The sequence below is a fragment of the Pelodiscus sinensis genome, chromosome 3, assembly GCF_052426305.1.
Source record: "Pelodiscus sinensis isolate ZL-2025 chromosome 3, ASM5242630v1, whole genome shotgun sequence".
NCBI classification, from domain to species: domain Eukaryota; kingdom Metazoa; phylum Chordata; order Testudines; family Trionychidae; genus Pelodiscus; species Pelodiscus sinensis.
This window is the reverse complement of record NC_143054.1, coordinates 186,626,752-186,637,322: the sequence shown is the minus strand read 5'-3', so window position 1 is coordinate 186,637,322 and position 10,571 is coordinate 186,626,752. Positions and strand designations below refer to the sequence as shown.

At 42.3% G+C, this 10,571-nt stretch overlaps 1 protein-coding gene across 2 annotated transcripts in view; it reads right to left on the bottom strand.

Moving 5' to 3' along the window:
• Positions 1-3,759: 3,759 nt before the first annotated feature.
• SERTAD2 (SERTA domain containing 2) overlaps positions 3,760-10,571 on the bottom strand; it is a 106,479-nt gene continuing 99,667 nt past the window's right edge. For both annotated transcript variants that reach the window (XM_006114081.5, XM_075925576.2), the window contains exon 2: positions 3,760-9,329. In XM_006114081.5, coding sequence (XP_006114143.1) covers positions 8,369-9,325 — 957 coding nt within the window. In that variant the 5' untranslated portion in view covers positions 9,326-9,329 and the 3' untranslated portion in view covers positions 3,760-8,368. The remainder of the gene's footprint in view (positions 9,330-10,571) is intronic.

The window sequence follows — 10,571 nt, the reverse complement described above, 5'->3', positions numbered from 1 at the left end:
AAACTTGTAACATGGGCCCCACCCCCACTCACATACCACAATTTGCAGCCTGGGCTGGACTGGGCCTGGCCCCCTAGGGCCTGGGTAATATGTACCCTCCCTGGCTCCCCCCAACATGGGGGCCCACCTCTAACTTTTGTTGCCCCTCAATTTCTCCTTCTCCACTGACACTGAGCAGCAGCAGGACCCCTCTGCCTAAGGATGTTAAATTGCGGTGAATTGACTAGTTGAGTAGTCGATGGAAATTCCTAGTCGATAGGCACTTCTGCATTTCTCCTTTGAAGGGTACAAGACCCCCCGGTGGGGCTCTTGTGCACTGCAAAGGCGGAATGCAGAACGCTGGGTGCAGCCCGGGGCCCGTGGGAAGTCCCGCTGACTCCGGGCTGCACATGGGCTTTGAAATGTCACCAGAGGAGGCTCTTGTGCATTCTAAAGCCACAGCGCCCTCATGAAGCCAGGAGTCACCAGGGGCTCCCCAGCTGACTCTGGGTTCTGTGCGGCATTTCCCCAGAGCCCGGGGTCAGCTGGGGACTTCCCAGCTGATCTCATGTTCCACTGAAATGCCACGCAAAGCTCGGGCTCAGCAAGGGAGTCCCCAGCTGATCCCGGGCTCCACTGAGCTTCCCCTTTGAAACGCCCGGGATCAGCTGTGTGGCAGCTGCCCCTTTGAAATACTGTCTCAGCGTTCAAAGGGGGCCATGCTGTGGACTCCACAGCTGGTCCGTGAAGCATTTCAGCAGAACCCCGGATCAGCTGGGGGGGGGGGGAGAGGATCCCCAGATGACCCCCGGCTCCACAGCGCTGCCCCTTTGAATGCTGAGGTGTTGTTTTAAAGGGGCAGCACCATCCTCAGCTCAGCTGTGCGGTGCTGCCACTTTGAAGTACCCCTCCCCCCCCCCCCACTGCTGCCTCTATGTGATAGAGGCAGTGGGGGGAGGGAGGGAAAATAGACTAGACCATAACATCCTTACCTCAGTCCTACATTAATATTGGAACTACCCTGCTCACTGCCCTTTCTCCACCCTAGCTGAGCGTCAGCTTCCCAGAAACTGGCTGGATTCAGTGACCAATCAGAGGCACCAGCAGGTTCCAGCAGCAATTGTGTCCTATTGCCCTAGGCGTAGGGAGCTGCTGTGAGGCCTGTACTATGTTCCTGCTGGGTCGGGGGAGGGAGGGAAGAAATGGCCTTCTTGGTATGAACAGGGAAGACACCAGACACTCTGTGAACAGAAAGTGATCGCCTGACTCATTGCCTGGCAGCAGATGGGAGCAAGGGAGACAGGGACTTTGGGAAGGGAAAAGGCACATTTATTGCATTGCAGTTGCGCTCTGGCTTTGGGAGGGGGATGCATTTACACTCTTGCAGTGCCTCAATAAAGCAACTGCAACATTCCTGCATGACCGCCCCCTCCCTCCAGAATGAGTGATCTAGGAGACCAGCACAAATATTGTGGGCCTGCATCTGATCCCACTGATGTAATTGCATGGCCCTCAATGGTGCTGCACCTATTTAAACAGGGAGGGCGCATCTACACTGCTCTGTAACTTGAAATAAGATACGCAATTAGAGCTACACAACCTGTGCAGCTTATTTTGATGCTATTTCAAAATAGCTTATTTCATCATTTGGCACTGTCGACACAGCGCCAAATTTCAAAATAAAGTGCTATTCCAAAACGTCCCTTACTCCTTGTACACTGAGGTTTACAGGGATGTCATAATAGCAAGCCCGAAATAACGGGCTTGTTGTGAAAACTCAGGATAGCTATTTCAGGATACTCCAGTATCCTGAAATAGTGTTGTAGTGTATAACACAGCACCCCTCATTTCCCTTACTTGGAGCCTATAGCACCAACAGCACAAGCATCTATTGCTTGAGCTAAAAGAGTAACTCCATTCTCTAGCAGCCAGTTTGGGGAAAGTTGAGTTTTTTGTTTTGTTTTTAAGGATTAAACCCTTCTCTTCCCAAACACCAATCTAGACAGGGTATAAACAATGTTCTACCAATACCCTTGAGTTAGACTGAATTTATATCCTGCTCTGAAAAAAAGTAATAATCCACGTGACTAAATGGCCAAGATGTTTTACAAATTAAAATGTTAACCAAGTGGGTAGTATTTTAAAAAATAAAACCCTTTACAAATAGTTTCCAGTTAGGTAATTAGGCTAGTGATCTTAATATTTAATTTGGGACACAGATTCCTTAAGTGTCAGTGTGTGTGTGTACTGTGCAAAGTCCTTAAGCACACATGCATGTGCCAGAGAGAGTGAATGCACACGACACATCCAACAAGGTATCCAAGACTTGAAACTGTGCTTTATAATTGCAGTTGCATTTCACCCCTATTTAAAAGATTCCTGTTCTTAACAAAAATTGGAAAGCAAATTCCCCAGCTACATCATCAGCCGGTCTTTAAGCCTTCCCCTCATCTCATTGGCCCCCAGGATTTCTTGTGCCTTGTGTTCCTTCAGCCACTTTTCTTACAATTGCTGAGCAACAGACCTGAGTAGCAGCTGGTCTGCAGCGCCGGGACAAGTGTTCTAAATGCAGTATCCTGTCATTGCTGGCTGTGATTCTGGTAACATGAGACACTTCACTGTAGTCGAGATGGTGCCTGTGGCATGTTAAGAAAGGGAAACTCACTGCTTTGTTGCAGATTTGAATCTCCAGCTCAACCTGCACTGCCAGTGTCCAAACCTATGGACCTGATTGTGAGAGAATGCCACGTCCCCTTTATGACTACACAAAGCTACTTAGCACGTGACCCAACCCCTCTGTACCTGACCACAGCAAAAGCCAGTACTGATCTGCTCCCTAAGATTCAATACTCATTTGCTTTAAAATGATGAAGCAAAGACAAGCCCTTGCCTTCCCCACTCCTGTGAGCCTGGAAAGTAAATACCGATCACCTAGGGGATCAGAGGATGATGCCCAAAATCCAGCTGTGGATTATGTAGCAAATGGGCCCAGCTGGCTTTGAATGCCATTAACTTAATGCCTCTTAAAACTGGACAGATTCTGTTTTCAGCTGCACCAGCTGGAATCCAGGGAAACTTCACAGAAAGCCAGAGGGTCATTCTGGGCTCACCTGAGTGCCAATGAGAACAGGGGTCTTCCCACCTCTCGGTAAGCTGCAGCAGCCCTGCCAGTCAGAAATGAAGCTATTGAATCTACATCTAACACTTGGTGCTTACTGTCACAGGATGTAAGAGCCAAGGCCACATCGCTCCCACAGTAAACGCCAGGCTAGCCCACTCTGCCCACAGCTCAACTCTTGAGGACTCCGAAGGCAGACTCTCCCCAGAGAACATCCCCTTATTGTTGTCAGGGTGCAGGATCGGCTCCCCTGTGGAATGAGCCACCACTCCCAGTACTGCAAAGGCCATTAATGGGAGTCAAGATCCTGTGGCATCCCTGTGCTTGGACAGTCCTGCTTCCCCACATCCTTTGTCTAGTCTCACCTCCCACCAGAATGGAGGTTCCATAGGCAATGCAGGCCCAAGCTGTATTTACTTTTCTGGGGGAATCTTCACAAGGGAGCTATGGGGTATAGTGTATTGCACATAATCTGTTCCATTCAGCCCTACATGACACCTCCTGTCCCCAACCCACCTACCCAACTGCTATCGAGTACCCTCACGGGGATGGAAAAGTGTTGGGATGCAAACCCTCTTCCTCAGTCTTCCACATTCTTCCTGGATTCCTGTTTTGCACAATGGTTTGGTCATGCAAAAAGAATTAGAAATAAGGGACAAGTGTTTTTTATTTTTTAATTGTTTATTGTATAATATAAAACTACAAAAGTAAGACTGCTCATTTCCATGTACATTTGTCCAATTGTTTTGATTACAGCCCATACCTACACGTGAATACAGTAATCTGGTTTCAGATGTATATGTCTGTAATATTGCATAGAAAAGGCACAGCGCTAAGGTCTGTGGGGGAAAAAATACAGCCTTCTTTCTGACAATAACAAGCCCTGTTCAACAACCATGCACTGAACATGTCACGCTATTTACACCTTTTCTAGAATCTCTGCCTTTACAGATTCTAGCAGGGATTACATTGTTAACCCTCTAAACAGTTGTTTTGTTTGTTTTTACTTTTTTTTTTTTTTAAAGGATTCTAGAATTTGCATTAGGCCTATATCCTGAAAAGGAGGAGGGAGCTTAAAATGAACTAATTTCTAAGAAACATTCAGACTCTTTAATGTAAGCACTGAAAGCAACTTTCACAAGAGCAGGATGCTGAAATCTGTTCAAAATTAAATCCATGTTCACACCTCTTTGGAGTTAATTAAACCATTTCTCAGGCAGGACTCGTTACAATTTGCTCGTTTTATTTTTGAAGAAAGTGTAAACTTTGGATTCAACAACATTGAGTTTTAAACAATGCAGGCTAGGCTAACAACATTCAGCCAGGAGAAAACAACGGCTGCAGCATGAAGGGGAGTTCATTCTCACATTGGGCCTTTCAGGAGGTGGATGGACCATATTATTTTCTAGTTTACTGCGAGGAACATGAGGAGATGAATGCCTTTATTTTTTAATACTTTACTGTTCAGCAAAATTTCTTTTAAAATGAATCTCTTCTTGTTTTGCAAACAGATATATACAGTCCACTAGCAAGGACTGTTATTGGGGTGCAATTTTCTATTGCAGGCAAAATTCCCACTAAACCCAACATGAATTATATATGACCAAGGATTACCCAATCAGGCCCAGGAGGGAATATTAAAATCACAACCCATGGGAAAAAAAACCCCCACAACACAAAAAAACTCCACGTTGCACTTGGAAAGTACATTTAGAATTTTTTGTCTGAGTCTTACCATTTTGCACAAATGCAGCATTAGTTATGTTGCACTTTCTAGGGTAAAGGCACCACTCTGAACTCTTACTCATTCCAATAGTCCCATGGACATTATGGGGACTGCCTGCATGAGTTAAGATTTAGGGCAAGTATACACTACAACGCATTATCACATAGCAGACTGGTGAAGACATGCGTTGCCCTTACTCATGCATTTACACGATCAATCCCGAAAGAACAGAGGTGGCTCCTACCGAAGACTCCATTTGAATTTCAAGCACAAGCAGGCCCCTTTAAAGGAACTAACGCATCACAGACCGGATTTGTATAACTAATTTTGTGAATTAATGTCTCCGTCGTCCATATTTTTTGCATATTTCAAACAGCCAGACTCAAGTTGGAAAAGAGACTGGGAACCGTGCAAATCCCAAATAAAACCCAATTAATTTTCTCTGAATCAGGCTCCTACCCCCTTTTCACAGATTTACATTCCTACAAGAGAATACATTCCTACCATACATTCTGTACATGTTACAATCCAGATGTTGTTAGCTTCACAATAAAATAAATATATTTACAATGAAAAAAAGGAATAAATAACTTACGAAAAAAATCACTTCAAATCCAAAGCTCTTTTATTCTGCTCCCATCTTGTCACTTCATTGCACATCATTGTCAATATACATCAACTGGTATTCATCTTTTATAAATAATTCTTATCTTGACTGCTATACTATGACCTTTGCAAGTAGGCCATGCTATAGAAAGTGAACGCAAAAGCAGAAGATTCCACCAAGCATTTCAATCTATAGAATTAAAGATTACAGTTCAGAATAAGAATTGCTGACCCTTTGCCTAAATTTTATAAATCAGGTGTTTTGCTTTTTGTAGATCGACTGCCAATTTCCTTTAAGTACACTATTATTAAAAATTTACCTATGTTATTACCGAGGATACACACTTTTTTTGAATGATAGAATCTTGAAATATACCTTTTTCTTCTGTTCTACAAAAAACAAAGATTTCAAACAACCACTTTCCAACAGCAGTTCACTGCTCTGAAAATGGCGTTTATTTGAACTGCTGCCTAACATATGGTACTTGTCTAAAAACACAATTAACTAATCCAAAGAAAGAGCAGTTGTTAAGAACTGATTTACAATAACTTAGAACAACGATAATCAACTGCTTACCATGTTATTGTTCTGAACAATCAACATTATTGCATGGCTTTAGGATTTGTATACAGTTTGATAACACCTTGTAGACATTGTTTCTTGGATGCTCTGGTTACAAAAGTTGCAGAGTCTGTGGCAGGATTATTCTCTTACAAGGAATGGAAGCTGCTGAATGAACAATAACCAAACATTACTGGATGCAGACTAGAGCACCGTTTCCCCAGCTCCTGCCCCCAATTAGAAATGGTCCCTAATTCCACAGTCGGTTGATGCCATCCTGTCTGAAGTTATAAAAGACTATATTGCAATCAAACAATTGCTATTATATCAACATCTTGTTGTGTCGGAGTTAGTACGTACGTCTCTTAAGTATACTAAAACTGGCTGATTAATTAGAATCGAGAAGCATTTCATAACTGTATATGATGCACTGCATTTAGAGTAGCAATTCCTTCATTGCAAAATGTATGTGTGTATGCATTACATATATTTATTAGAAAATATACAAGGCCTGTTTAAAGTGCCAATTTATAAAGCTGCCTTCTTAAAGGCAGATAAGACCCAATTTTATCCATGACAAGAAGTGAGCAGAACTGGCTGAATATTGCCAAATGACATACAACATAATTTAAAATTTCTTAAATAAATATAAAAGTTATTCCTAAAGAAGCCATAGGCATGTCAACAATATAGGTTGTAACCTGCACTCATCAGCTAAAGTACCACTGAAAAACTAAAATGCCATAGCAATTTCAGCAACAGGCATGATACATTGCAAACTTTTTTTTAAATTAAATGTACACCACAATGAATAAAAAATGCTATTGGTGCAGTAATGAGAAAACTTCTCAGGTGTTATGGAGGCAAGGAAACATGCATAGAAGCTGTGTCTGTATATTCATTGTAGAACAGGTCTATAAAGTGTAAAGCAGGTAACATGGTTCATACAAGAAACGAACCCTATAGGAGATGCCAACTGATGTAACGTGACTGGCTCCAGTTTCAACAGCAATGGATACTAGGTAAGTCCATCCAGTGCAGATAAGAGATGAGCTTCACTGCAGTAATACTGAAGTTGCATTTTTCAGCACTTATTAACACAGTGAGGGGGAAAGTATGCTCCAAGAAAGGGCAAGTGGAATCTTGAACACAAATTAATTAGAACAAATACCATGTACGCCTTCTTTATGAAAAATTACAAAGAGATGTATTTGTAAATGGCATGTATATTCCCATTAAAAACATTTGTAATAACTTCAGCTAAAGAAATGCTGACTTGCTAAAACGGTAACACATTTCAAGTAACAAAGACAATTGGCTGTTCCAAATTAAAAAAAGAACCAACATTTTGCTTAAAGTAAAAAGAACATACATTTACTTGACATACTGGCTTCAGGATCAGGTTTCAGTAGCCTAGATCTCACAAGAGAACACTTAGAATGAAGTTTCACAACTATCTCTTGCCAACTGTTTTAACATAGGTCTAGGAGTAGACATGGCTCTAGGTTTTAGAAATCACAGTAGTGCACAGGTGGCTACAGCAGCGAGTAAATATTTGTGAAACTCTTGTGAAACTGCCCCCAGCCCTTTCTTAAAGCACTATTTGCATTCAGGGAGACCGAACTGCAGATTTATTTTGATCCATTTTTCTCTTTGCACCATACATATATAAAACATTACAACTCTGTATAAAAGTACAAGTGGTTCTTGTACATCAATTATGCAGGAACTATGTGAGCAAATCCTATCAAAATAGCTATTTTTGTGTGTATAAACAGCATTTGTTTTTAGAAAAACAATATAATAAACTGCAGAATCTGTACAAAAATATAAAATAAATTTGGGCAGCAGTTTCTAAACAGCCATGTAAATGCAACACTTAAAGAAGACTAGTTAATGCCTCCAAAGGGCTGAATTGCTAAGTCAACCTATACAGGGCTAAAATGCCAAAAAAGTACTGAGATTATCTAAATAATAAAATTTTTACCTCTTGCAATAAAACTTATAGAAAAAATAGACAAATATGCACATGCAATTTACAGTTTTCCCCAACATAATCCTTGTGCTTAGCTTTTACAATTCAATTTTTTTGTCGTAATATCATAGTAATATTGTCTACAATATGTATTCTTTCCTATACCAGGGTATTACGTCTTCCTTGAGGAACCACTTTAAAAAAAATACATTAAAAGTGGTCATACATGGATGAAGGCACTCCAACTCTGCTTGAAGCAAAAACTAGTGTGATCCTTTTCTTTTAAAAAAGGCAAGCAAGGATGCATGCACAGTGCTGTGAATTTGGAGGGGTGGGGAGGGAGAGAAAGGTTGTGAAAATACTACCAAGTGTATATACTGGTACATAAAAAGTCATTATACTTTAAGACCCAACAAGCACCTCCATTATATGATCCAGTTCTGTGAGGTCCATTTTGAAAGGCTGATTCGGGGTTACTGGTTGACTGCTATAGGGGGCAAGAGTTTTTAGGAGATCATCTGCTGAGACAGGAGCCATTTTTGAGGCAGCCCCCGTAGCAGATGTGCAAGGGTCAAAATCATACATAGATGTGTCAATGTCAGCAAACAGAATATCATCCAAGGTCAAGTCTGTAAGGAAACCTGTGGAAGCTGTTATCTCAAAATTGCCGGGTAAAGAGTCCATGAGTTTTGATTCGCTTGTTCTGCTCTCTTGAACTCCCTCAGACTTTTGAACATTAGACTCACTGGAGTTATCTTTAGAGTCATCCGTTGCTGCTGCTGCTTCTGTTGCTGCTACTACTGCCTCGGTAGAGGTAGGTCTTGGACAGAGCTCTTCAATTTCATCCAAGGCTGAGGAAAAGCTGTCTTTTACTGGTTGGACAGCTGGAGGTGGTAGTTTTGTAGGACCATCATGCTGGCCAGTCTGGGAAGTGCAAAAAGAGTCCTCCTCAAGCAACGAGGCTGGGGTGAGGCAAGACTCTAATGGTGTAGTGCTTACTAAGTCAGTGGGGTGAACCGGCTGAGAGGCAAGATGACTGAATGCAGGCTGGGCCTCTCGAAAGCTGTCACCAAGGGGGTCAGTAGGCTGTGAAGTGGTGATGAACACAGGCCTCAAGCTGCCTTCCTGTTTGAGTTCCTCCTGGATTCGCCTCAGCATGTTGTTAATTAAGACTGTCTTTTGTAAGCTTGGCTCTGTTAATGGCCTGTGGTTATAAAGTTTCATAAGGGAAATGTTGAAGATAGTCTGGCGCTGTAAGGTGTAAGACACCTTAGATGGACCGTCAGTAGGAGACACCACTTTGCCTTCCAGCCCATCTTCATGCTCGTCAAACTTCCGCTTTCCTCCTTTCCCCAACATATATCTGAAAAAGAGGAGGGGGAGGGGGAGCCATTACAATTAAACCATTCAAAAATATTTGTATCTTACAGCAAAACATCTGTCTATATGCTTTACACAGACAGTTCAGTGCCAAACAGTTTCTGCTTAGCCTAGGCAGATATTCTACATGCCCATGACACAGATGGGCCTGATTCAGATCTCATTCATACTGATTTCCCACTAGGATAACTTTATTGACTTCAATGGAGTTACTCCCGATTTACAGTGGTGCAAAACAGAGACTAGAATAAGGCACAGATAGGTAATTTTTGCTCTGACAGGACCTTCATACAATGCTACGACTGATCATGTAAACAAACCTCAGGTAGTAAATTCAAAGTATGGGTAACAGCTGCAACTATAACTCAGCCGTTCATATAGCTGTAGCATTTGCACTATATGCGGCTAGGTGCTTTAGTTATACCCCTCTTCCATCAATATAGGGTGGAAACTAGGTTCTTCGATTCCTCTCTAGCATTTGCTGTTGAGGCAGACAGTTCTGTTCTCCCCGCCTGGTGTACTGCCTTGAAAAATAGCTACATTACTGGCCATTTCCTACATTTTACATTCACATTTCCAGTCATAACCCTGCATTGAACTTAGGGGCTTTTACATTATATTCCCCTTTTGCAATTATACCCTTAGAGACTGCAGAGTCAACTCTCTGGCATTTCAGATATGGGTGTACCCCAACCTAATTCAAATAACATAAAATAAACAATATATACATATATAATGTACACATAAAAAGAAAATAATTACACTTCTAGAGCAGGAAATGCTCACCTCACCTTTCCCAGTCACATACATTAGACATGAAGAAAAAAAATCCTTTTATATCTGGGTGGGGAACCTAAGGCCTAGGGGCTGGATATGGCCCCCCAGCTTATCTGGATCCAGCCCCTCACCTTCTCCCTGAGGGGCTGGAGCACACAAAATCGACCAGCCTGGGCCCTCCGAGGCTCTGGTGTGCAAGGGGCTAGTGATTTGTGGCACCAAAATTTCAACTCCGTACAGAGGCCTGATTTCTAGAAATCAAGCACCCAATAATCAAAACACACACACAAAAAGGGATCACGGTTCCTGGACCAGTCTATTGTTTGTTTCAAGGCAATTCAATGTCCCAAACCAAGGCAGTCACAAATGCACAGCTAAATGGGTCACCCCATGAACACTTATAGCAGGAGGACCATGATGGCCTGACAGCTTACTCTGTGTGGGGAGA